Genomic DNA, 27709 nt, shown 5'->3' with positions numbered 1-27709 from the left:
TGTCACGGTGAACAAGGGCATAACTGTCCCAAACACAACACGTACCTTTCTCATTCACCTGCTCTCTTCCTCGCGTAATCTCTCTCACACACGCACACACAAAATGCCAGTAACTTTCTCAACATTCCCTGGTTGGAGGATTCCATATTTCCCTGCTTATTCCTTCACAATTCCGGGAATCTTCCAACCAGGATTTCCGGAAAACTTGGAAATATTGGGATAGTAACCGTAATTTTGGTACCTTACACTCACACGCATGCTCACACACACGCTCACGCTCACGCCCACACACACACACACACACACACACACACACACACACACACACACACACACACACACACACACACACACACACACACACACACACACACACACGCACACACACACACACACACACACCTCCTTTACCATACACACTTTGGGCCTCTTAAGAAGGTGGCGAATAGAATACAGACACATACAAGACAGGCTCTGTTAACTAACACTATGTGGAATGTTGTGTTGGTAGATCTACGGTTGAAAACACTGAGTTACGGTCTCTGCTGCATTTTATATATGATCCCAAAACCATAGGGTCTAACTCCCCCTTCCTACATTTCAACACATCTCAACAGACAGGAACAAAGAATTAACAATCTACATAAACCCTACATCAGTCCATGATGATTTGAACGGTCTACTGCTTTTGTTTCATAGTCATTCTCACAATAAGTTGCTCTTCCTTCTTTGGAAATGGCCTGTACACAACACGTCCAATACAGGACTCTTCTTGGATCACATCCGTGTTGTTGTAACTAGATAATGTCTGAATCTGGGTTGTCATCCAGTCACCTGACATGGCCTCTCTGAAAGGGGCAGTTCAACTGATCCAATGGCCACTTGAGTCTTTGATCAATGTTTGTTTTTCTGTGTTTCCTTGACAACATCTTATGATTTAAATCGTTTTTCAGATGGCAGGTCTGGGCCAGTCCAGCATTCTCAAACAGCGGCCAGAAGTGTGTTTCCAGACAAGCATTGGAAAGACATGTCTCATACTGAATTTGTCCACTGTTGACATGTTCTTCATTGGACTGTCGTAAGCGGAAGGAAAGGGAACTACAGTACGCAGACACCGAAGTGCATAATACTTAGTCGCTGGAAAGCAGGAAGACCCTGACGCCGCTCTAGGGACCAACAACAACCTTCTCATTCTGTCCATGGCAAAGACTTTATCCTGATTGGATAATATAATTGGCTGGTATGCAATGTGGGAGGTGCTACACTGGCCCGGAGGGGCCGGAGATGGACAGGTGGACAGACAGGAAGTGGACAGGAGAGGAGATGTTAAACAGAAGAGGTCTGGAGAGGTTCGGGACAGGAGTGGAAGACTTGTTCTTTTTCCCTCTTCTCCGACTTGGAAACATCACAGAGTGAGAGAAAGACAGGAGCAGACAGACAAAGACAGACAGACAGACGGACAGACATCTTATCCTCCTCCAGATCTGGAAAGAAAGGAAACAGAGTAAGAGACTAAAAGTTGTAAGGTTGTAAACAAGTTGAGCAGTTGACATAAGGTGATTGTAGGACTTGGTGTGAGGAGAGTAAACAAGACATGAAATGGAACTGAAAGAAAACTGCATTCTGGGTGGAATAGATTCATGAGGTGGAGAAGACAAAGGCTGAGACTGACGCTGGAGTTTTGCTGTGCTATATGGGATTAGGTCAGAGAATGAAATCAGCTGTGAAATTAGGTCAGGGGAGGAATGAGGTTTAAGGTCAGAGGTGGGATGATGTCAGAGGTCAACTGTGAATGAGATGGGGTCTGATGGGGTCTGAGGCCATGCTGTGAAGAGCTATGGGATGAGGGGAGGGGGGGGTGAAGGATGTCACCCTGCAGTGTCAGGGGCTAGGCCATACCTTCCTCTTCGGATATTCCTTCAATCAGAAAGATGAGGAGCAACACATTGGGAGAAGAGACACGAGGAGAGGAGAAACATCAGTGACAGTAGGAGACAAAGTAGGCTTAACAACAGTAAATACTGTGTAGTGATGACAAAGGCATTTCAAAATCATGGTACAGTGCCTTGCAAAAGTATTCATAAACCATTCAAATGGATTTAACTGTCATTTTTTTGGTCAACAATCTATACAAAATACTCCGTAATGTCAAAGTGCAAAAAATAGTTCACATTGTAAAAGGTTCATAGAAAATGTAATAACTAAAATATGGTCAATGTGTAAGTATTCAGCTCCCTGGGCAATACATGTTAGAAACACCTTTGGCAGAGATTACAGCTGTGAGTCTTTACACACCTGAATTGTGAAAGATCAGCCCATTTATTCTTTTCATATTTCTTCAAGCTCTGTCAAGGTGTTGGGGATCATGGCTAGACAGCAATTGTCAAGATTCCTGGCCACTCAGGAAAATTCACTGTCTTCTTCGTAATCAACTCCAGTGTATATTTGGCCTTGTGTTGTAGGTTATTGTCCTGCTGAAAGGTGAATTCCTCTTCTGGTGTAAAGCAGACTGAATCTGGTTTTCCTCTAGGATTTTGTCTGTGCTTAGCTCCATCCCGTTTCTTTTTATCCTGAAAAACTCACCAGTATCCATACCATGATGCAGCCACCACCATGCTTGAAAAAAAGTGCATTCCTTTGCCGTGTTTCTTTGCAGTATTACTTTAGTGCCTTGTTGCAAACACGATGCATGTTTTGGAATATTTTTTATTCAGTATATCTGTATTATTCTTTTCACTCTGTCATTTAGGTTAGTATTGTGGAGTCACTACAATGTTGTTGACCCATCTTCAGTTTCCTCCCATCACTGCCATTGAACTCTATGACTGTTTTAAAATCACCAATGGCCTCATGGTAACATCCCTGAGCAGTTTCATTCCTGTCCTGCTGCTCAGTTTAGAAGGACGACTGTATCTTTGACGTGTTTGGGTGGTTTAATACATCATCTACAGCACAATGATTAACTTGGCCATGCTTGAAGATATATATTCAATGTCTGATTTGTTATTGTTACCCATCTACCAATCACTGCCCTTCTTTATGAGGCTTTTGAAAAGCTCCCTGGTCTTTGTAGTTGAATCTGTGCTTGAAATTCAGTACTTGACTGAGGGACCTTACAGATGTTGTATGTATGGGAAGGGTTATTCATTTAAAAATCATATCAACCCCTATTATTTCACACAGAGTGAGTCCATGTAACTTATGTGATTTGTTAAGCCACAGTTTACTCCTGAACTCATTTAGGCTTGTCTAAACAAAGGGGCTGAATACTTAGGCAACTATATTTTATCACATTTCTATAAATCATGTTTTTTATTTTTTTTATTCTTCCACTTTGACATTAGAGTATTTTGAGTAGATTGATGACCAAAAATGACAATCAAATCCATGTTAAAACCACTTTGTAACACAATAACATTTGAAGAAATTCAAGGGGTCTGAATAGTTTTGCAAGGCACTTTATAAAGCCTTTTCAGAGTGATGTGTAGTAGACAGTGTTCTCCCACTGCTCACTTCAAGACTACAAGAAGTCCAGATTTTTGACACTTTTTTTCCTACTCAAACGAATTGTGTTGTAATTAGGGCTGGCACAATTACCGTATAATCGTGTAACTGGCGATTATGGATGAAGGCCATCATGAAATGAAATAACCGTCATAACAAAAATGTTTTGTGTGTATGTGTGTGTGGAACGAACAGCCGACTGAAGACGGGATGGCCGGGAAATCGTGCGGTAGAGTCCGTTTCCGCAGTATCGTGGACTCTTACAACGTGATGAAACTTTGTTGCGTCTTGATGAAACGAACAAGGTGTTGTAGCAAACAAGTCTTTGGTTGCCTACGCAACTCCCGCTTCAGTGCAGCAGCACATGCAGTCAGGAGCGGAGGAGAAAATGTGCGTCTTAAAATAAACGCTATTCAAACGATTATAACGGTGACCCCGGTCATTTGGCTGACTAATAACCGTCACAGCTGTAGTAGTAATAAACAATGTTCTTGTTGGTTCAAATGAGCGTAAGGCTTACTACTACAAGAAGATATTGCAGAAGATATTTAACCTACCACATTAATATTAACACAGATCATGCACACATGCACACACAGTTACCCCTGCCCCCAAAAGGATTACTCATTATTCCCAGCAAAATATGAACTATTTGTAGAAATTAAGTTTGATGAACCAGACAAAGAAATGTTACACAAATTTGATAATTCTTGATGCAAGTGATGGCAGGGAAGTGATGTAATCCTTTTGGTTCAGAGACTAAGGAGTGAACAGGCATTAGCAGGCCAGGCATGCACACAGCTAGGGCTCTACAGAGACAGCCACTGCAGCGAGGGCACTTTGGTTAGGGCACTACTGAGTGGTCACTACTTTAAAGACACTCCAACTGAAGAGCTGCACCAAGGAGAGGTATCATAGAATGAACACTACACAAGGAGGCTTCAAAGAGAACCACAACAGTTTGGGAACTTCACAGGAGACTATAGGGGAACTGTCCATTCCTGTAACCTGGCAGGAGAGCTGGGTTGGAGCCAGTGTGAAGGGGAGGCATCTCTTTCTCTTCCTGGAGAGATGTATGGAGGAGGTCAGGGTTCAATTCTACCAGATCTTACAAAGTGAAGTATCAGAGGTACCAGGCCGATACACATACTAAATATGTCCATATGTTTCCAAGCAATTGGATGGGGAACTCGACCCATGTGACCCCACCGTCGGTGGGGCAATGAGTTGCAAAGTGGGTGAAGTCGGGTTTTTTGGAGGGGTGTGAGTGGGGGCCTTGGGGAGAAGCAGACAGGTACACAGAGGCATGCCAGAACTCTTACTTAAATCCCCATCCTGTCCCCCCTAGGACTATAGCTGCCAGAAGAATAGCACCTGCGATGGACCCTATTATGATATTGGTGCCACTGGGACCTGCGCAGAGGAAGGGGGGGGGGGAGGAAGGGTGCGGAGGGGAACAAAACAACACCACCAAAAACACACGTCAGAGGACAGCATTGACACTGTACATCAACAACATCCGGAAAGAGAGAGCGAACGAGAGAGAAGGAGAGAGAGAGAAAGAGATAGAAAGGGTACCCAAAGAAAGAGAGAATAAGAAAGGAAGTGGGGTGGAGGAAGGGGGAGCGCGTGGGAGAGCGAGGGGAGATCAGGGAGACGACAGTTAAAAAAAAGGAGGGTGTTTTTATTACTTCTTTCTCATCCCCCTCTCCTTGCTCTTTCAGCTGGACACCCTCTTGCTTAGGGTGGATTTGGTTTTTGTGGCCTATGAGAGCCCTATGAGCCCTGTGTCAATGGAAAGGGAAAGGGGGATACCTAGTCAGTTGTACAACTGAATACATTCAACCGAAATGTGCGTTCCGCATTTAACCCAACCCCTCTGAATCAGATACAGACTGTAAGGTAGGAAGGAAGACACTTGAAGATAGAAGCCAGGTGCCTGTAACTTATAGAAACACCCACACAAACACACAGACACACGCATGTAGTGTACACACACATGTAGAGACAAAGTCAGTCAGTTCCCCTTACTTTACTCCACTGCCCTTTCATCCAAAACATGACTAAGGCGATAGCTATCTGAAAAGCTAGACTATAGCTACCCTACCCTGGTAGACAGACAATGAGAGGGATACGATGAGAACAGACAGACAGAGGAGCTTTGGACCTTTCTTCTCCGTGCTGGCAGGCGGCGTGGGGTCAGGGATGGGGTCAAAGACACTGCAGTCCTTCCCGGTGTAGTCCCTGTCACAGATACACTTCACCTCGTTACTGCATGTCTGAGAGAGAGAGAGAGAGACAGAGACAGAGACAGAGACAGAGACAGAGACAGAGACAGAGACAGAGACAGAGAGACAGAGAGAGAGAGACAGAGAGAGAGAGAGAGACAGAGAGAGAGAGACAGAGAGAGAGAGAGAGAGAGACAGAGAGAGAGAGACAGAGAGAGAGAGAGAGAGAGAGAGAGAGAGAGAGAGAGAGAGAGAGAGAGAGAGAGAGAGAGAGAGAGAGAGAGAGAGAGAGAGAGAGAAATATTAAAACAAAGGAGAACAGTAATTGGAACAGTAATCAACGTTTACTTTTGAAAGCACAAACCCATATCCCTTTATTTAAATGCAAGCATGTGCGGTGGGGTGGTCCCTGTCTGTCTCTCACCCCGTGGTCAGAGCAGGTGCGTCCCAGCGTGGAGCCGGAGCAGGTGCTGAGGTTGAAGGCTGCCACGGGGAGACAGCGGCGCTCCAGACACATCATGTTGGGGCCGCACGGCGTACCATCCTCTACATAGCCCAGGTCTGACCCATCCTCCAGCAGGACATGCCCCCCGCTGGACACACAGACACACAGATGGGAGAGGAGGAAGAGTAGAGAGGAGATGATAAAAAAAGAGAGGAGAAAAGAGGAGGAGGGCGAGGAGGAGGAGGAGGGAGAGGAGGAGGAGGAGGGAGAGGAGGAGAAAGAGGAGTAGTTGAGAGGAGGGGGAGAGGAGGAGAAAGAGGAGTAGTTGAGAGGAGTAGTTAAAGGGGTGGAAAGGTACAACTCACCGGCAGTCCAGGTACTTGTTCTGGTGGTATATTGTATGGCTGGTCACTTCCCCCTCCAGATCCCCAAACTTTGGCTTCACCGTCATATTGGCACAGAACAGGAAACCACACAGTACATCCCTGAGAGAACGAGAAAGAGAGAGAGAGAGAGAGAGAGAGAGAGAGAGAGAGAGAGAGAGAGAGGGAGAAAGAGAGAAAGACAGAGAGAGCGAGAGAGAGATAGAGAAGGGGAGAGAAAGAGAGAGAAGGGGAGAGAGAAAGAGAGTGGAGTGAAAAAGAGAGGGGAGTGAAAAAGAGAGGGGAGAGAATGGGATAGAGGGAGAGGGGAGAGAGAGAGAGGGAGAGAGAGGGAGAAGAAAGAAGATGGGGGAGAAAAACAATCAGAATAATATAACTCTGGTCATGTCTATTGTGTAATAATGACTTATCACTCATGTGATAGAAGGCTCACGGCTTGTTGCACTGCAGCCATCCCTGGCCCTCAGGACTCGGCCCACAGTTGCCCTTCTCTGTGCCCTCTGCATTCAGCTTCTCATAGCAGAAGCGGTCTGCTGAATCTGAGACAGCACACACACAACACACATTAGATCCATATCACCGCCGTCTGTAACTCAGATGAAGTTCCATATCAGTCCACAAGATGGCATAGGACTGTCATGGGCATGGGCATAGCCATAGAAACAGTACCAAGACATTATTACTGTCAAGTGAATAAATCAGGGGTGTGAAAGACATTCAAGAAATGAATGAATCATTAGTACTTACTGTAGCCCCACAGTCCCTTACACTGGCCATCGAGAGTCCTGCACCGACCACTATAACAACGACCCTGAGAGAGAGAGAGAGAGAGACAGGAAGATGAAAACAAAGGATAACACCAGGACAGGCATATCTCAACAACACACTGACTGCAGAGCAAAACCCCATTCAAACAAAGGTGTGCCTTACCTGACTACTGTCACACATGTATCCATCCAGCTTGTGCACATTATGTGGGCACTGCAACAGAAGAAAATGACATACAGTATGGATTACCTCAGACCAACTCATGCTCCCAAAGACTCCATCTCCCAGCATGCACCAGGGAGATCGTGTAGCGTCGTACCTGGCTGGAGTCTCCTGTGCAGCTCTCTGGGATGTCACAGTCATTCACAGCCTGTCTGCACACCGCTCCTCTCAGCTCATACTGACACACAAGAACAACATCAGACACACATGACCTCTTACTGTCACGAGAGGTGGGCCACGTAGTAGCACCAACAGACCTGTAATACTCAAGATCGGATGCTTTTATCGTTAAAACTTCTTAATAAAAAGGTTTGGCAATGAAATGTTTGGTAATGAACGAGTTAAATACTGAAGAGGCACCGGCCTCCATAGAGTGGACTAGCTAGTGTGATGAGTAATATGTAAATGAGGTGGTGGTGGGAGTGGAGTAGAGGGACTCACCCTGCACCCACTGCAGCACAGTCCACTACTGCACATGGCATCGTGGGTCAGGGTACACTTCTTACAGCACGCTCCTCCACTACGGGCACACTCCTACAGACAAACACACACTGTCACTGAGACTGTTCCTCGTACCAACATTAACCCTCTCGTGTCACCGTGACAGTGTCTGTCTCAAACGGAACCCTAGTACCTTTATAGTGCCCTACTTTTAACCAGGGCCCATAGGGCTGTGGCAGTAGTCCCATCCATGCTGGAGGGTTCTGGTCCCTCATCATGTATGGGTTACAGTTCCTTAAAGAGACCCTCACCAGCTGAGACCCACAGTCACACTCCTCCCCTGTCTCCACGAAGCCGTTCCCACACTCAGGAGGGTCCAACAGCTGACAGAGAGACGGAGGGATAGAGGCAGGCGAGAACAGATGGAGGGAGAGACAGTAGACAAGTAGGATGGGAGGAAGAAAAGAGGGGTAGAAGGGAAAAGGGAAGGTCGTAAAGAAGAGGAAGAGAGAGATAATCAAGGATGGGCACAGAGCTGTATGTAAATATCTAATATGGAGAAATGAGGACATTGGGATAATTAATTAGGCTATATATATATATATCGGCACTCCTGGGACCTTCAGCTTACACGCCACTCCCCACTAGACCGTCAGGCTAGGCCAGCCTCCCACATCCCTCACCCACACCAGCCTCACCTTGTTGGGCTTGTTGAAGAGGCAGCTCCCGCCCCCCTGGAGCAAGAACTGGATGTACTCGTCAACACTGCAGCGAGAGAACTTTCTGGGCAGGTAATATCTGTACACACAAAACAAACACACACACACACACACACACACACACACACACACACACACACACACACACACACACACACACACACACACACACACACACACACACACACACACACACACACACAGATACATACACAGATACAGGGAGAGAGAGAGAAGAGAGAGAGAGATAAAATGGTCAAAGCCAATGATAGTGTTTTTTCCTAAATTAAGTGCCAAATCAAATGTGACAATTTTTTTCAGCAATTTTGCAATCTGACTGAAATGTTACTATCTGTGGTAAAAAAAACAGCTAATTGTAGTAGATGGATTTGACAATAGCTTATCAAATCACCATTGTACCATCTGATATTAAATAAGCCGAAGCCAAACGCTTGTGAGAACATAATGTGTTCTGTCGACTGACGTACTGTATGTACAGTATATGTAGTCCTAAAGTCAATCTTTACCCAGTGTCTTCCATGATACAACCAAGCCAAGAATCAGGACATCTACAGTCTCCTGAGAGAGATGGAGAGAGGGAGGGAAAGGGAAACAAGGAGGGTGAAAGAGGGAGTGAAAAGTCGTGCGAAAAAAACGAGATGGTTAATGACATTAATCTTGACTAGAAGGAACTTACGCTTATTTAATGAGGTAAATCCTTGAGAAAAAAATTCAATAATTTCACAAGTAAAGTTTGAAATAAACTCAATCCATCACTGCCTGTGCCACTCCTTCCATCCATCCCTTCCTCCCTCCTTTTACTGAATCCATGGGCTCGGTCTCCTGTCCCTACCTCTCGCCTTAGTCTTTACACTATCTGTACCTGTTCCCTCTCTCTCTCCCTCTCTCTCCCTCTCTCTCACCTGCTCTCTCTCCCCCTTCCCTTCCTGCTTTCTTTCTTTCTTTTTTTCTCCTTCCTTCCTTCCTTCCTTCCTTCCTTCCTTCCTTCCTTCCTTCCTTCCTTCCTTCCTTTGTTCCTTTCTTCCTCCCTCCCTCCCTCCCTCCCTCCATCATCCATCCCCCTGATTTGACCATCCTTACCCGCAGAGCTGCGTATGTTATTCCACCTCATCCCAATGTTCTGACCCAGACTCTGGCACAGAGTGATGGCCATAGGACCCACGTTCCCATACTGGAACACAAACACACACACATCCACCCTGTATCAATGGCATTATCTTTGACTGAAGTTACAATCCTCACATTCTTCACTGAAGAAACAAAGAAGTCAAAGAAGAGTCATTCTTAAATGTAGCAGTTGTGTCAGTTCCTAAACCATGAGCATGGACTATGAGCCCATTGTTGTGAGTCACAGTCCTTTGAAGCTGAGTAGGAAACACACAGGTCTCTCTTACCTCGTTGATGCCCCCTCCTCTGGTGAGAGAGCACACCCCTCCGGTGTAGGCCGCCCCACTGCGACTGCTCTGGAACGTACGCCCCCTGGAGCAGATGGAGGAGAACAGGGGTCAAACCTGGACTAAAGGACCAGGACATATTGTAGTATATATAAACCGGCTGCAACCAGTCAACAATACTGATCTCGTCCAAAATGGCACCCTATTCCTTTTATAGTGCACTCCGTTTCACCAGAGCCATCTGGTCAAACGTAGTGCACTATAGAGGGAATGGTGTGGCATTTGGGACGCAAGCCACAGACTGCCCCAGGTTAGATACAGGAGCATATCAACCTCCTCTATTTTTAATTTCAGGGGGATAGACAGGAAGGCGCTCACGAGAAGAGGTGCACGGTGTCACTTTGCTCCTTAATACTGTCCTTCCTGTACTTCATGAAGTTCTGCAGCGTCGTCAACGGGTCGGTCACCACGGGAACCATGTTGGCCAACGACCAGGTCTCCATGGCAACCAGCACAATGCGTGTGTTCAGCTGTTCCCTGTAAATCTGCAGGCCAAACATACACTGCTGGTATATACAAATTCATATCTAGGAGCATGGACATAATAATTAAGATAAACTCAGCGAAAAAGAAACGTCCCTTTTTCAGGACCATGTCTTTAAAAGTTAATTCGTAAAAATCCAAATAACTTCACAGATCTTCATTGTAAAGGGTTTAAACACTGTTTCCCATGCTTGTTCAATGAACCATAAACAATTAATGAACATGCATCTGTGGAACGGTCGTTAAGACACTAACAGCTTACAAACGGTAGGCAATTAAGGTCAAAGTTATGAAAACTTAGGACACTAAATAGGCCTTCCTACTGACTCTGAAAATCACTAAAAGAAAGATGCCCAGGGTCCATGCTCATCTGCGTGAATGTGCCTTAGGCATGCTGCAAGGAGGCATGAGGACTGCAGATGTGGCCAGGGCAATAAATTGCGATGTCCGTACTGTGAGACGCCTAAGACAGCGCTACAGGGAGACAGGAAGGACAGCTGATCGTCCTCGCAGTAGCAGACCACGTATAACAACACCTGCACAGGATCGGTACATCCGAACATCACACCTGCGGGACAGGTACAGGATGGCAACAACAACTGCCTGAGTTACACCAGGAACACACAATCCCTCCATCAGTGCTCAGACTGTCCGCAATAGGCTGAGAGAGGCTGGACTGAGGGCTTGTAGACCTGTTGTAAGGCAGGTCCTCACCAGACATCACCGGCAACAACGTCGCCTATGGGCACAAACCCACCGTTATTGGACCAGACAGGACTGGCAAAAAGTGCTCTTCTCTGACGAGTATCATCTTACAGAAAGAACTGGCAAATCTGGTGCAGTCCATGAGGAAGAGATGCACTGCAGTACTTAATGCAGCTGGTGGCCACACCAGATACTGACTGTTACTTTTGATTTTGACCCCCCGCTTTGTTCAGGGACACATTATTCAATTTCTGTTAGTCACATGTCTGTGGAACTTGTTCAGTTTATGTGTCAGTTGTTGAATCTTGTTATGTTCATACAAATATTTACACGTAAAATTTCCTGAAAATAAACGATGTTGACAGTTGAGATGCCGTTTATTTATTTTTTGCTGAGTTTATGTGCGATTGTTCTTATAGGCTACAACCTAGCCTATGATTATTGATATGGCTTTAACTTCAACATAACAATATCATCATAAATGACGATGGGTATCAGTACAACAGGTAAGTATGAAGTGACAGAGCTCTTACTGCATCAGCCATATTGACCACTGCTTTGGCAAAGTTCCTGGCCTGGGTAGTGGAGCGTCGCAGCTGCACAAACTGCAGACAGACAGCAAACGTTAGGTACAGTGTGTGTGTGCGTCACACACACGCACGGACTCACACACATCAGTTCTTTTCAGAAAAGGCCAACTCACCATTTCGTAGTCGTTGACCACCATCAGCTCGATGTATTTGGTCTCTGACTGCACGGTGGGCCTGCGCGGCAGCTGTCTCTTAGAGCGCCTCAGCACCTCACTGACCCGGGGATCCTTCATCTGCTCATCCCCATTACCTCTGGCTCCACCCCCCCCACTGTCGTCTGTGCAGTCTGGACACAATACAACACGGAGGACTGAGAAATGACATCAAAGAGCATGGATCGACCAATATCAATGGTAAGTATGAACATCTCATTGGTAGGTATGAACATGAATGATTGTATAAAGGAGAGAGGATGTAGGATGTTGCCAGTACCTTGACAGTCTGAGGATAGTCTGACATCAGGCATCCTACGCACTAGGTGGGCCCCCTCAGTCTGGAGAGGAGTCAATGAGACACCAGGAGAAAACAATACCATCTTTACTACGTTGCTCCATATTCCTCATCTGCATCCATGTTACTATGAATGAATGAATCAATAACATCAACACTACTCCACAGGGCTACCTATACCGCTGTCTCCCAGCCACCACACACTCACCTGATTGGTCCCGTCGAAAAGAGGCTCAATCCCATAAGAGAACATCCCATCAGAAAACATACCACTGAGAGAACGAGAAAGAGAGAGAGAGCGCGAGAAAGAGAGAGAGAGAGAGAGGGAGGGAACACATTCATTATATATCTGTAAGACTCCCATTGTATAGCAATAATATTAGTACATGAAGATCAAAGATACCATATAGCTTATCAAGGCCATAGTGCCAGTAATGTACCGAGTCAGTGTGGTGAGGCAAGGCCATTGACAGACAGTTTATAGCTATGGGGAGAATCTTACCATAGGCCAAGACAGGTGGAGAGAGCTGCCCAGGACTCTGGTAAGCCCCTCAACCTCCCTTGGTAGTAGCAGTGCTCCCCTCCCTGTGGACACAAAGATCATACCATTGTTAATATACAGTCACATGCTCAAGTAAGTTGACTGTGTAGTGGTACATTGGATTGCAGGTTTCCACACACTGACTGAGGAGGACGGTGATGCTCATTTCACAGTCCCTTAAAAAAACAATATGGAGTCCCCAGGAGTTGTGCTTTAAACAGTTTATACTTCTATTCTCTCTCTGTCACTCTCTCTCTCTCTCTCCCTCTCTTCCTCCCTCCCTCCATTATACTGCTAGCTGTATGTACTATACGCGACCTACTTGTCCTCAACTCTACTCTATTCCAATCCACTCTATTCCACTCTAATCTATTCCACTCTACTCTATTCCACTCTACTCTATTCCACTCTAATCTATTCCACTCCACTCTATTCCACTCTAATCTATTCCACTCTAATCTATTACACTCTACTCTATTCCACTCTACTCTATTCCACTCTACTTTAGCTACCGCTCTGACAATGGAGGGGTCTTCTGTGCAGGGATCTTATAAAATAAATCCAACATAATGTTGCCCCACAGTGGGAACAGCTTGGAAGGAACAACATGCAGCGAGAATGCATTGGGCTGGCTAAGAATAAACCTGTATCCCAACCGGCCGTGATTGGGAGTCCCATAGGGCGGCGAAACAATTGGCCCTAGCGTCGTCTGGCCGGTGTAGGCCGTCATTGTAAATAAGAATTTGTTCTTAAGTGACTTGCCTAGTTAAATAAAGGTTCCATTTAAAATGCAAAATTGAGCAGTGGATGTCAAAGTGTGGAAGAGGAGGACCACACACACGAGACCTCAACACAGATGAGGAGGAGGACATCCAGCTACAACACTAATGCTCATTCTGAGTAAAACATCTACCTTGCCTGCAACCACCTGAGCCCCATCCTTCATTGGTGTGAAAGAGCTGGCCGAGTGTAACACTTAAAATGTTTAAAACAATGACTTTTAAAACTGCAGAGCAAATAAAACTATTGGCAGTAAAAACATCCCCTTGGTTGGAGAACTCCCCAAACACATGGTTAGAAAGCACAGTAACAATTAAACACAGTAACAATTAAACACAGTAACAATTAACAAGACAATTAGCAGTTGGGGTGTGTGTAACCAGTAATCAGGACACGCTATGGAATGTTTGAGTTGAATGGCAAATAAACAGCAATACAAAGACAAGCATATTAGGCTACATGCTTGGACAGTTATACACTCCGTGGTCTGTTTATTAGGTACACCCATCTAGTAATAGGTCGGACCACCCTTTGCCCTCCAGAACAGCCTGGATTCTTCGGGGCGTGGAAACGTTGCTCAATTGGTATCAAGGGACCTAACGTGTGCCAGGAAATCATTCCCCACAACATTACACCACCGCCACCAGCCTGTACTGTTGACACCAGGCACTATGCGGCCATGGACACTGCTTACACCAAATCCTGACTAACGTCACAGGAACTGGGATTCATCGGCCCAGGAAATGTTTTTCCACTCCACAGTTGTCTGTTCTGCACACCACTGTTGTACTCAGCTGTTATTTGCCTGTTTGTGACCCATCTGTTAGCTAGCCATTCTCCTTCGACCTCTCATCAACGAGCTGATTTCGCCCACAGCACTGACGCTGACTGGATGTTTTTTGTTTGTCGCACCATTCTCGGTAAACCCTAGACACTGTCGTGCCTTAAAAGCCCAGGAGGTCGGACGTCTCTGAGATACTGGAACTGGCACGCCTGGAACTGGCATGCCTGGCACCGGCGATCATACCACTCAAAGTAGCTTAGGTCTCTCATTTTGCTCATTCTAACTTTCAATTGAACAGTAACTGAATGACTTGATGCCTGTCCGCCTGCTTTATATAGCAAGGACGGCCACGCGACTCACTGTCTGTAGGAGCGAACCATTTTCATGAACAGGGTGGCCACTGAGTATAAGTCTCAAGCCCAGGTGAAGGCCTCTCCTTCACAATTAGTCTCCTTCAAAAGATGAGAAAACCTTTCCCGTAATGGCTGATCTAAAGTAGTCATGAGCCACTACTGAGTATGAGATTGGGATGGCAGGAATACAAAACCACTCTAATAGAAGCAGAGATAGAGACACAGCAACCACAGCTGGCATAGAGTCAAGCGCTCGGCCTGGTCTGGCTGGTCTGGGAGTGTGAGTATGTGGCGCCATCCCTGCAGGCGTACTCTACTGTACCTCCCACCCACACCACTACTCTCTAAAGGAACCAACTGTCTGCAAACACACACACACACACAGAAGGACTCTCTCTGATACCATCACCCATCCTGCCATTGTATTCACTGGCCTTGAACTCAAATTTTTCCTCTTCCTTCTCCACTTTCTCTCTCTCTCTCTCTCTCTCTCTCTCTCTCTCTCGCTCTCTCTCTCTCTGTCTTCTTTCATTCTCCTCTCTGCCAAGAACTTAATGACACTGCAGAGCTGACTTGTTGCCATGGGAACAAGCTCCTGATTGGCTAGTGAGGGCAGAGGGAGAGTTGGGAATGAGAGTGGGTGGGGATGAGAGGGAGACTCTTGCTGAGGCTGGGGGGCGAGGGGCAGTTAGTAACGTGTGTAGTACAATGAACCAAATAGAAAAAACACTACTTTTCCTCAATGGTTTTCTAGAGGCACTGACATTCCTGTAGTAGTCTACTGGCCACTCAATCACACTGTAGCATTCATTCATTTTGGTGAGACGGGGGTCAATACTAATGTCATTTCAATCTGATAAGTGCCGCCAACAGGATGGACGTATCTGATTTCAGTAAGACACTAAACAGATCTCTGTAGCCTGCTGGACAATAGCATACAATGTCAACATTATGTCAACAGGATGTCTACAGTACGTCTACAGTACGTCTACAGTACGTCTACAGTATGTCTACAGTACGTCAACCGTATGTCTACAGTACGTCTACAGTATGTCAACCGTATGTCTACAGTACGTCTACAGTACGTCAACCGTATGTCTACAGTATGTCTACAGTACGTCTACAGTATGTCAACCGTATGTCTACAGTACGTCTACAGTACGTCAACCGTATGTCTACAGTATGTCTACAGTACGTCTACAGTATGTCAACAGTATGTCTACAGTATGTCAACCGTATGTCTACAGTACGTCTACAGTACGTCAACCGTATGTCTACAGTATGTCTACAGTATGTCAACAGTACGTCTACAGTACGTCAACCGTATGTCTACAGTATGTCTACAGTATGTCAACAGTATGTCTACAGTATGTCAACAGTATGTCAACAGTATGTCAACAGTATGTCTACAGTATGTCAACAGTACGTCAACAGTATGTCTACAGTACGTCTACAGTATGTCAACAGTATGTCTACAGTATGTCTACAGTACGTCTACAGTACGTCAACAGTACGTCTACAGTACGTCTACAGTATGTCAACAGTATGTCAACCGTATGTCAACCGTATGTCTACAGCATGTCTACAGTATGTCAACAGTATGTCAACAGTATGTCTACAGTATGTCAACAGTATGTCTACAGTATGTCAACCGTATGTCTACAGCATGTCTACAGTACGTCAACCGTATGTCTACAGTATGTCTACAGTATGTCAACCGTATGTCTACAGAATGTCTACAGTATGTCAACAGTATGTCTACAGTATGTCAACAGTATGTCAACAGCATGTCTACAGTATGTCAACAGTATGTCTACAGTATGTCAACAGTACGTCTACAGTACGTCTACAGTATGTCAACAGTATGTCTACAGTACGTCTACAGTACGTCTACAGTATGTCTACAGTACGTCTACAGTACGTCAACAGTACGTCAACAGTACGTCTATAGTATGTCTACAGTACATCTACAGTATGTCAACCGTATGTCTACAGTACGTCTACAGTACGTCAACAGTATGTCTACAGTATGTCTACAGTACGTCTACAGTACGTCAACAGTATGTCTACAGTATGTCTACAGTACGTCTACAGTACGTCAACAGTATGTCTACAGTACGTCTACAGTATGTCTACAGTATGTCTACAGTACGTCTACAGTATGTCTACAGTATGTCAACCGTATGTCTACAGTACGTCTACAGTATGTCTACAGTACGTCTACAGTATGTCTACAGTATGTCAACAGTATGTCAACCGTATGTCTACAGTACGTCTACAGTATGTCTACAGTACGTCTACAGTACGTCTACAGTATGTCTACAGTACGTCTACAGTATGTCTACAGTATGTCTACAGTACGTCTACAGTATGTCTACAGTATGTCTACAGTACGTCTACAGTATGTCTACAGTATGTCAACCGTATGTCTACAGTACGTCTACAGTATGTCTACAGTACGTCTACAGTATGTCTACAGTATGTCAACAGTATGTCAACCGTATGTCTACAGTACGTCTACAGTATGTCTACAGTACGTCTACAGTATGTCTACAGTATGTCAACAGTATGTCAGCAGTATGTCAGCAGTATGTCAACCGTATGTCTACAGTACGTCTACAGTACGTCTACAGTACGTCTACAGTATGTCAACCGTACGTCTACAGTACGTCTACAGTACGTCTACAGTATGTCAACAGTATGTCAACCGTACGTCTACAGTACGTCTACAGTATGTCTACAGTATGTCAACCGTATGTCTACAGTACGTCTACAGTATGTCAACAGTATGTCAGCAGTATGTCAGCAGTATGTCTACAGTATATCAACCGTATGTCTACAGTATGTCTACAGTATGTCTACAGTATGTCAACCGTACGTCTACAGTACGTCTACAGTACGTCTACAGTATGTCAGCAGTATGTCAGCAGTATGTCAGCAGTATGTCTACAGTACGTCTACAGTATGTCTACAGTATGTCAACCGTACGTCTACAATACGTCTACAGTATGTCTACAGTATGTCAACCGTATGTTTACAGTACGTCTACAGTACGTCTACAGTATGTCTACCGTACGTCTACAGTACATCTACAGTATGTCTACAGTATGTCTACTGTATGTCAGCAGTATGTCAGCAGTATGTCTACAGTATGTCAACCGTATGTCTACAGTATGTCTACAGTATGTCAACAGTATGTCAACAGTATGTCTACAGTGTGTCAACCGTATGTCTACAGTATGTCAACAGTATGTCTACAGTATGTCAACAGTATGTCAGCAGTATGTCAGCAGTATGTCTACAGTATGCAGAAAACACAGTAGCTTTTTCAGAGGCATGGTTAGAACTTCTATTATAACTAGGGCCATGTGTTTTGTGCAATCATGTGACATAGCAAGAGTTTATCCTGTATTTTAAGCCTAATGCAAAAAGGATTTATACCAAAAATGAAAGCAGTTGTCTGAGGATGGATTTGACATGAAAAGAAAATGGTACAGTTTGTTGAAAAAGCTTTAAACAACGGTTGAAATCCAGGCATATTAAATGATTGTGCAAAACACAGGGCCCTAATTATAACATGCACACACACACACACACACACACACACACACACACACACACAAACACACACACACACACACACACACACACAAACACACACACACACACACACACACACACAAACACACACACACAAACACACACACACACACACACTCAAACACACACACACACACACACACACACACACAAACACACACACACAAACACACAAACACACATTCAAACATACACACACACACACACACACACTACCATAGACTGCGAGGGTTTGCCGTCTTGGTGGAAGTGCCGCTCCACGTAGTCTGAGGACAGGAGGTTGCTGCAGAGAGAAAACACAGAGCCACCTCTGTTATTATGAACAGACACCTCTCTCACAAACTATACCGCAAGCCGAGCTCTACGCTACGTCTAAGACAACGAGGCGCATCCGTCATGTTTATTAATTATCCTCGTTCTCTGCATATCTATTCTGCTTGGGAATAGATACGCAGTCTGTACGAATATGGTCTGTTCTTAAACGTAATTCCATTTCAGAGTTCATGCATGAGGGCGTTGTGTAATGCATGGCTGTAGCGTACAGCATATGGACGTGATTTATGACGTTATCGTAGCTAGGCAGTAGCCGTAACAGAGTAGCTGTGGTCTGGCTGCTGTGTTGACTCCTTTACTGTGCTGTAGGGGAGTTACAGTACATTAAGCACATTAATAATAAAGTCATGACAATCCGGGCCACTCTCTCTCTCTCTTTCTCTGTCCCCCCCATCCCCCCTTTCTCTCTTTCTGTCTCCTCTCTCTCTCTGTCCCCCTCATCCCCCTCTTTCTCTCTTTCTGTCTCCTGTCTCCTCTCTCTCTCTCTCTCTCTGTCCCCCCATCCCCCTTTTGTCTCTTTCTGTCTCCTCTCTCTCTCTGCCCCCCCATCCCCTCTTTCTCTCTTTCTGTGTCCTGTCTCCTTTCTCTCTCTCTGTCCCCCCCATCCCCCCCTTTCTCTCTTTCTGTCTCCTCTCTCTCTCTGTCCCCCCCATCCCCCTCTTTCTCTCGTTCTGTCTCCTGTCTCCTCTCTCTCTCTCTCTCTCTCTCTCTCTCTCTCTCTCTCTTTCTGTCTCCTCTCTCTCTCTCTGTCCCCCCATCCCCCTCTTTCTCTCTTTCTGTCTCCTCCCGCTCTCTGCCCCCCCATCCCCCTCTTTCTCTCTTTCTGTCTCCTGGCTCCTCTCTCTCTCTCTCTCTCTCTCTCTCTCTCTGTCCCCCATCCCCCCATGTTGTCTCTTTCTGTCTCCTCTCTCTCTCTGCCCCCCCATCCCCCTCTTTCTCTCTTTCTGTCTCCTGTCTCCTTTCTCTCTCTGTCCCCCCATCCCCCTCTTTCTCTCTTTCTGTCTCCTGTCTCTCTCTCTGTCCCCCCATCCCCCTCTTTCTCTCTTTCTGTCTCCTGTCTCCTCTCTCTCTCTGCCTCCCCATCCCCCTCTTTCTCTCTTTCTGTCTCCTCTCTCTCTCTCTCTCTCTCTCTCTCTCTCTCTCTCTCTCTCTCTCTGTCCCCCCTCTTTCTCTCTTTCTGTCTCCTCTCTCTCTCTGCACCCCCATCCCCCTCTTTCTCTCTTTCTGTCTCCTCTCTCTCCCTCTTTCTCCCCATCCCCCTCTTTCTCTCTTTCTGTCTCCTGTCTCCTTTTTCTCTCTCTGTCCCCACCATCCCCCTCTTTCTCTCTTTCTGTCTCCTGTCTCCTCTCTCTCTCTCTCTCTGCCCCCATCCCCCTCTTTCTCTCTTTCTGTCTCCTGTCTCCTCTCTCTCTCTCTCTCTCTCTCTCTCTCTCTCTCTCTCTGCCTCCCCATCCCCCTCTTTCTCTCTTTCTGTCTCCTGTCTCCTCTCTCTGTCCCCCATCCCCCTCTTTCTCTCTTTCTGTCTCCTGTCTCCTCTCTCTCTCTCTCTCTCTCTCTCTCTCTCTCTGTCCCCCCATCCCCCTCTTTCTCTCTTTCTGTCTCCCGTCTCTCTCTCTTCTCTCTCTCTAGGGTGGGTAGCTGTATTGAAGGAGCTCTCGGGGTCTCTGTGTCCCTGACGCTCCACTAAGCATTTGATCATGTGTCATACATGGAAGGAGAAAAGTGTATTTGCTAACGGTAGCGGTTATGGAAATGCCAACGTTGATGATTGTGGCGATTAAGAGAATACGGACTGATGGAAATGGGGTGTGGCGAATACGTCAATCAAGTTGACAAATCAAATGTACTCACTGGTTTAACACCAGGTCCATTGTGAAGGTGTGTCCGAAGGTTTCCACCTGGAAACAACTCTGGGCCAAATGGACTGGCTTAAATAGGGAGAAGGTGAGATGAGGATCGAAAGAGAGAGAGAGAGAGAGAGAGACATTACAGGAAGAACCACTTAAAAGTAGACCACTCTAATAGCGGTTCGCCCATTTGGTGAGTCACAATGAAAGCTTTCATTCTGTAAGAAGTATCACAAACCAACATATGTACTGTACAAATGCATTTCTGCCAGCGCAATACTGCGTATGTATCAAAAGCACTTTAGCAGCTAACATAGTCGGATTGATAAAGTGTCCATTGATTTGGCTGCACTGAATCCATTCCAACAGGCAGCACTGAAGCCATCCAGGAAGTGCATTTGTATTCAGCGGTAGAGATGGACGGGAAGAGGGTTTACGGGAAGAGAGAAAGCTTTACATTTCCATCTACATTAAGCTGGTGTGAAGCCAATGTGTTCCTACTGTCGGCTGCCAAAAAAATGGAGAGGTAAGGAGAAGGCAATGAGGAGCTTTACTGTCTGCCAGAGATTTATAGCAGTCAAAACACAGTGTCGCCAAAAGCCCAAACAGTGCCAGCATTCAATCCCAGCCCACTGTAATTCTGTCTGCAGGATACAGGCTGCAGTGAATCGTTGGACTTTCACTGAAACAAGACTCCCATTCGGAAATCATTCCCTCCAATGATTCCACACCACTCAACTTCAGCTGGAGCAGGGCGAGGGTAGTTCTGCTTGGCTAAAGGAATGATTCAAATGTGGTGTCATGGATATCAATCCAAGGAGTTCTGTAACGTTTTTATGTGTGAAGAAATCAAGACGGTTTATTTTGGTCAATCAATAGATCAGTAGATTTGTTTGAATCGATCAGTATTTACCAGCCCTGAATCATAACATCCCTCGGGATATTTAGGTGGCAACCAACAGCACCCCTGTCTGTGACATCAAGGCATCTTGATACTGTTCTAATGCCAAAGTCAGTCCCTCGGGAACCTTGTGATAGCAGGTTCATTACTCAGTAACAACCAGTGATTGTAAATAAATCTGAAATGTGCACATGCTGTAGAAACTGATGTATCTTCACTTCCAGTCCATTGATTAAAAAAAGACATCTGAGGAAACAGTAGGCTGTACAACTTGGAATCAAAGTTTACCTATGGAAAAGTTGATCAATTCATGTCAGAATGACAGCTAGGAATATTCCATCTAAACTTATTTAGAATCCTCTATAAAAAAAAATAAGAAAAAGAGAACTAAGGCAAAAAAAACAGAACCCTCCTAATTACTGTAAGTAAAAAGATCACCCTTTACCAATTAAACCACTTCTCAAAAACATCTCCAAAAACAACAGCACCGGGTTTTTACACGATCCCCATCCAAATACCCATGAGCCTCTTTAAATATTTCAATCACATCACACGGTAGGTTAAACCAAGCAGCGTAATCAGAGCCAGATTTATCTCCAGATGAGTGTAATGATTCTCTCAACCAACTCAACTCAACACTCAACCCACCAGAAGGGTATATTACAAAGCAGGATCAATAAGTTAGCCAGGTAACATTGATAAACAACCAGAAATAGCTATTGATTTTCTGATTCTTTAAGAGCTTAACTTAGAAATGTGTTTTTGTTTGTTGAATCACTTTGACCATACTCATTTCAAGCTTATCCTTAAAACAAATGAAATTATTTCAGAATCTTTAGGTGAGTTATCTTGTTAACTCATTGATCTCTGGTGTCCCACTGATAGACATAGACCTACATAGAACCACACCCTCAATCCCACTTACAACTTCCTCTTCAGAGAAAGAGAGCGGGTGTATGATTTTTTTTTTTAAGAAAGGGGTTGGAGGGTGAGGTAGAGATAAAAGTGGGAAAAAAATAGGGGGATTTTGTACCAGTGGAGATTTTAGCCCAAGTAGCACTTCTCACACAGGCCTGTTGAATCATTGAGGGGGACATAAACTCAGTGAAAAAATAAAATTCCCTTTTTCAGGACCCTGTCTTTCAAAGATAATTCGTAAAAATCCAAATAACTTCACAGATCTTCATTGCAAAGGGTTTACCATGCTTGTTCAATGACCCATAAACAATTAATGAACATGCACCTGTGGAACAGTCGTTAACACACTAACAGCTTACAGACGGTAGGCAATTAAGTCAGCGATACAGGGAGACAGGACAGACAGTTGATCATCCTCGCAGCAGCATACCACGTATAACAACACCTGCACAGGATCGGTACATCCGAACATCACACCTGCGGGACAGGTACAGGATGGCAACAACAACTGCCCAAGTTACACCAGGAACGCACAATCCCTCCATCAGTGCTCAGATTGTCCAAAATAGGCTGGACTGAGGGCTTGTAGGCCTGTTGTAAGGCAGGTCCTCAGCAGACATCACTGGCAACAACGTTGCCTATGGGCACAAAACCACCGTCGCTGTACCAGACAGGACTGGCAAAAAGTGCTCTTCTCTGACGAGTCGCGGTTTTGTCTCACCAGGGGTGATGGTCAGATTCGCATTTATCGTCGAATGAATGAGCCTTACACCGAGGCCTGTACTCTGGAGCAGGATCGATTTGGAGGTAGAGGGTCCGTCATGGTCTGGGGCAGTGTGTCACATCATCATCGGACTGAGCTTGATGTCATTGCAGGCAATCTCAATGCTGTTCGTTACAGGGAAGACATCCTCCTCCCTTATTTGGTACCCTTCCTGCAGGCTCATCCTGACATGACCCTCCAGCATGACAATGCCACCAGCTATACTGCTAGTTCTGTGCATGATTTCTTGCAAGACAGGAATGTCAGTGTTCTGCTATGGCCAGTGAAGAGCCCAGATCTCAATCCCATTGAGTAAGTCTGGGACCTGTTGGATCGGAGGGTGACGGCAAGGGTCATTCCCCCCAGAAATGTCCGGGAACTTGCAGGTGCCTTGGTGGAAGAGTGGGGTGACATCTCACAGCAATAACTGACAAATCTGGTGCAGTCCATGAGGAGGAGATGGACTGCAGTACTTAATGCAGCTGGTGGCCACACCAGATACTGACTGTTACTTTTGATTTTGACCCCCCCCCCCCCCCCCCCCCCCCGCTTTGTTCAGGGACACATTATTCAATTTCTGTTAGTCACATGTCTGTGGAACTTGTTCAGTTTATGTCTGTTGTTGAATCTTGTTATGTTCATACAAATATTTGTACAAAGTTAGCTGAATAAACACAGTTGACAGTGAGAGGACATTTCTTTTTTTCTGAGTTTACTTCAACACACCATTGAATAATAGAGGAATGGAGGAGAGAGGAGTTCTCCATGAGAGATCTGAATATTTCACCCCACAGAGCCTTTTATCATGAGGCCAAGCAGATAAAATCACATTCACACAACAGGCTTCTGTTTCAGATCTCTTTCAGATACTCTTCTCTCCGGTGGACTGCAATTCTGAATCTGTGGCATGAGGTGACATAGTGGGTGAGTAGAGTTGGTCAGAAGGTTTTGGGTTCAAGTCCCAGATATTGTGCCCCAACATAGGGTGTAATACCATTGGTTACAGTTAAATATATACAGTATACAAAATAAAAATATAAATGCACTATGTAACAATTTTAAAGATTTACTGAGTTACAGTTCATATAAGGAAATCAGTCAATTGAAATAAATGCATTAGGCCCTAATCTATGGCTTTCACATGACTGGGAATACAGATATGCATCTGTTGGCCACAGATATATATTTTTAAAAAGGTAGAGGCGTGGATCAGAAAACCAGCCAGTACCTGGTGTGACCACCATTTGCCTCATGCAATGCAAAACATCTCCTTCGCATAGAGTTGATCAGGCTATTGACTGTGGCCTGTGGAATGTAGTCCCACTCCTCTTCAATGCCTGTGTGAAGTTGCTGGATATTGGCGGGAACTTGAACACGCTGTTGTACATGTTGATCCAGACTCCAGAGCATCCCAAACATGCTCAATGGGTGACATGTCTGGTGAGTATGTTGGCCATGAAAGAACTGGGACATTTTCAGCTTCCAGAAGCAGATGAATGTCATGACAATGGCCATCAGGATCTCATTGCGGTATCTCTGTGTATTCCAATTGCCATCGATAAAACGCAATTGTGTTCATTGCCTGTACGTTACTTATACCTGCCCATACCATCACCCCACCACCACCATGGTGCACTCTGTTCATAACGTTGATAATAGCAAACCACTCACCCACACAACGCAAATACTGTGTTTGTGAAGCCAGTTGAACGTACAACCAAATTCTCTAAAAATGACATTGAAGGCGGCTTATGGTAGAGAAATGAACATTAAATTCTCTGGCAACAGCTCTGGTGGACATTCCTGTAGTCAGCATGTGAATTGCACGCTCCCTCTAAACTTAAGACATCTGTGGCATTGTGTTGTGTGACAAAACTGCACATTTTAGAGTGACCTTTCTTGTACCCAGCACAAAGTGTAATGATCATGCTGTTTAATCAGCTTCTTGATATGCCACACCTGTCAAGTGGATAGATTATCTTGGCAAAGGAGAAATGCTCACTAACAGGGATGTAAACAAATGTGTGCACAAATTTTGAGAGAAATAAACTATTTGTGCATATGGAACATTTCTGGGTTCTTTTATTTCAGCTCATGAAACATGGGACCAACACACACGCGCTTACATTTTTGTTCAGTGTATATACAAGCAAGCTGAAGACACCTGGAGGTTCAGAGTAAGAACAGCACACCTGCCAGTCACAGAGTGGAAGTTAGGGCATTATGGGACTGATGATAGACTTGTGCAGTTTGGGATGGATCTTATGATACACTTGAAAACAAGAGACAGGCCAAAACAGGCAAGACAGGGTTCGCATAAGTAATTTGGGTGGGGAGAAACCATGACAGTGTCAACAATGAACTGGGAATTTAATGCAAGAGAGAGAACGAAAACGAATAAATAACACCCCCAATAAGAACGGGTTGCCACACCCACTTCTCCATTGCAGACAGTGGTCTATACTTACGGGGGTACCTCCCGTGGTATTCTTCATGCGAGTATCCAAATAGCCGTGGGACATTTCTTCCTCCGACTCCATCTGCTGCACCAGCCGCTTTGGATAGGCGACTTCGACCGCAATGTCGCTGCTGTCTCCCCGCTCCTCTGGCGAGAACCAATCCCACAAACTCGCATCCCGCAGCAAAGTCGACCTGCCGTCGCCTGTAACGCAGGAGACCTGATAACGGCCAACTTTAAAACACACACGGTTTATCACACAGAAAAACGATACTTATTGTTTAAAAAAATGATATTTGACATAAATAGACTGATATGGCACCGCGTCAGGCGCTGGTTCTACAGTACGTGCAAGCCCTTGATATAAAAGGCGACAGCGCTGCGGTGAAAATGTGTTGATGCAGCAAATCTATCGCATCCGTAGAACTGAAGGAGAGGGATCTTATTAAAAACACTACGTTCTTGGCACAGGGGCAACTATCTCCAGCTGCGCGCTACCCCCACACACACTATTGTAGACTAGTCTACAGAGGGAAGAAGTGATTGCAGATGCAAAAATTGGGGAAAGCCTACATTGGGCAGGGGTAAACTTGGAAATGAAAAGGGTGCTTCCTCCCTCTCCCGTCATCCCTCTTACCTGACACGGCAAGCCTCTCGCCCACTGCAGAAAAGACCAAGCACCACACCGCCAGCATGATGTTCACATATTCCCCCGAATTAACATCGAGTGCGTTACAATGTAACAGGCGCAGATAAAAAGAAAACCGACGCTCAAACGATTATGGCGAGAGAGAAAAAACACCGAATGAATCTGCTTGACAGCTGACGCTCGTCCTCTCATCTCCCCATTCAACTCGTAGCATACAGTCTCACCGATATCAGGCAATTGCATTAAATAGCCTATCACCAAATGAAAAAAGAAACAGGCCTAATAGCCTATGACAGAGCCGATCAATATTGGAATTGGCAAATTAGCCTAGATTATGTAGAATAGGTCAAATGGGGATATTTGAGTGCACGTATGCATACATCCTACATGATTGTGCGTGTGTAAGCTGTATGTATGCATGAGTGTATGCGAATCTGCGGTATGTGGAAATGGTAGATAGAAAATGAACAGAATTGCGTTGGGTCTGCGGTGATGAGGACACGTGGGACCATAGTACCCTCCCCTCATTCTATCTCCAAGCGTCCTTCCGTTGCCATGCAGTTCTCTATCTGCACAAGAGCGGATGCGACAACCCGGGTACCAAGGTGCCAATTGAGGTAAACATAGTAGGGTTTTGTGTGTTCATTCATTTTCTATGAGGACTTATGGATTGCTCGAGTCAACACGAGTAATTCATGAAGATCCTGAATAGATAGGTTCATCCATGGATGGATGAGGTGGGAAAAATGTTCTTCAGAGAAAACACAATAGCCTGCAGTATCCTATAGAAATGGACTTTCATTGTCCAGGGGCCTACATATTGGTCAGTATTGTGGTGCAGCTAAACTCACTAACAGAATGTATTGTAGTGAACAAAATGGAGATCCACACAGCAATTGAAAAGTGGTATCTAATAGCAGGACATGGTGCAACCATTATGCCCAGAGGTGTGTATGGTAAATACAGACGCCATTCTCCCTCCCTATCTCCAGCTGTCCACTACCATGAGGAGACACAGAAGCTGCAGGCACACATCGGGAAATGGGACAGTGAAGAGTGATGACAAGCTATTGTTGGAAGAAGTGGGCTTGACTAGCAGGCTGTGTGTGTGTTGGATCTGATAAGAAGTGTCCTGAGGTGACTCCATGTAAGCTGGATGTCTTAGATTATCATACAGATAAAGCTGAATGTGCAGAACGAGGGCTATTGTTGTGCACAAAATATTAATCATGCCATAATGTGCCATTTCATTAAAGGAGAATTGAGCTTTTTTACAACCAAATCAACATTTTTGATTTAAATGGAATGTTATAGAAGGGTCCAGACTCTCTAGTCTTCACTTCCTCATCCTCATCGTACAGTACTCTTC

The 27709-nt window shown here is 45.2% G+C and overlaps 1 protein-coding gene across 1 annotated transcript; it reads right to left on the bottom strand.

The window, feature by feature from the left end:
* Positions 1-1450: 1450 nt before the first annotated feature.
* LOC139364658 (disintegrin and metalloproteinase domain-containing protein 11-like) lies at positions 1451-26452 on the bottom strand. The gene is made up of 26 exons (XM_071101588.1): positions 26329-26452; positions 25702-25895; positions 20656-20732; positions 18688-18754; positions 12916-12998; positions 12622-12685; positions 12396-12456; positions 12077-12249; positions 11907-11978; positions 10504-10670; positions 10126-10210; positions 9812-9902; positions 9238-9289; positions 8690-8789; positions 8303-8374; positions 7992-8084; positions 7648-7728; positions 7491-7541; positions 7308-7371; positions 6994-7099; positions 6543-6662; positions 6157-6325; positions 5672-5783; positions 4827-4917; positions 1900-1917; positions 1451-1484 (listed from the first exon to the last, which is right to left on the bottom strand). The coding sequence occupies exons 1-26, from the start codon at positions 26384-26386 to the stop codon at positions 1469-1471; spliced, it is 2337 nt and encodes a 778-aa protein (XP_070957689.1). The 5' UTR covers positions 26387-26452; the 3' UTR covers positions 1451-1468.
* Between the last annotated feature and the right edge of the window lie 1257 nt (positions 26453-27709).

This window comes from Oncorhynchus clarkii, chromosome 13 (genome assembly GCF_045791955.1).
Source record: "Oncorhynchus clarkii lewisi isolate Uvic-CL-2024 chromosome 13, UVic_Ocla_1.0, whole genome shotgun sequence".
In the NCBI taxonomy this organism is placed as follows: domain Eukaryota; kingdom Metazoa; phylum Chordata; class Actinopteri; order Salmoniformes; family Salmonidae; genus Oncorhynchus; species Oncorhynchus clarkii.
Note: the sequence above shows the minus strand (reverse complement) of the source record. Positions and strands in the feature narration are given on the sequence as shown.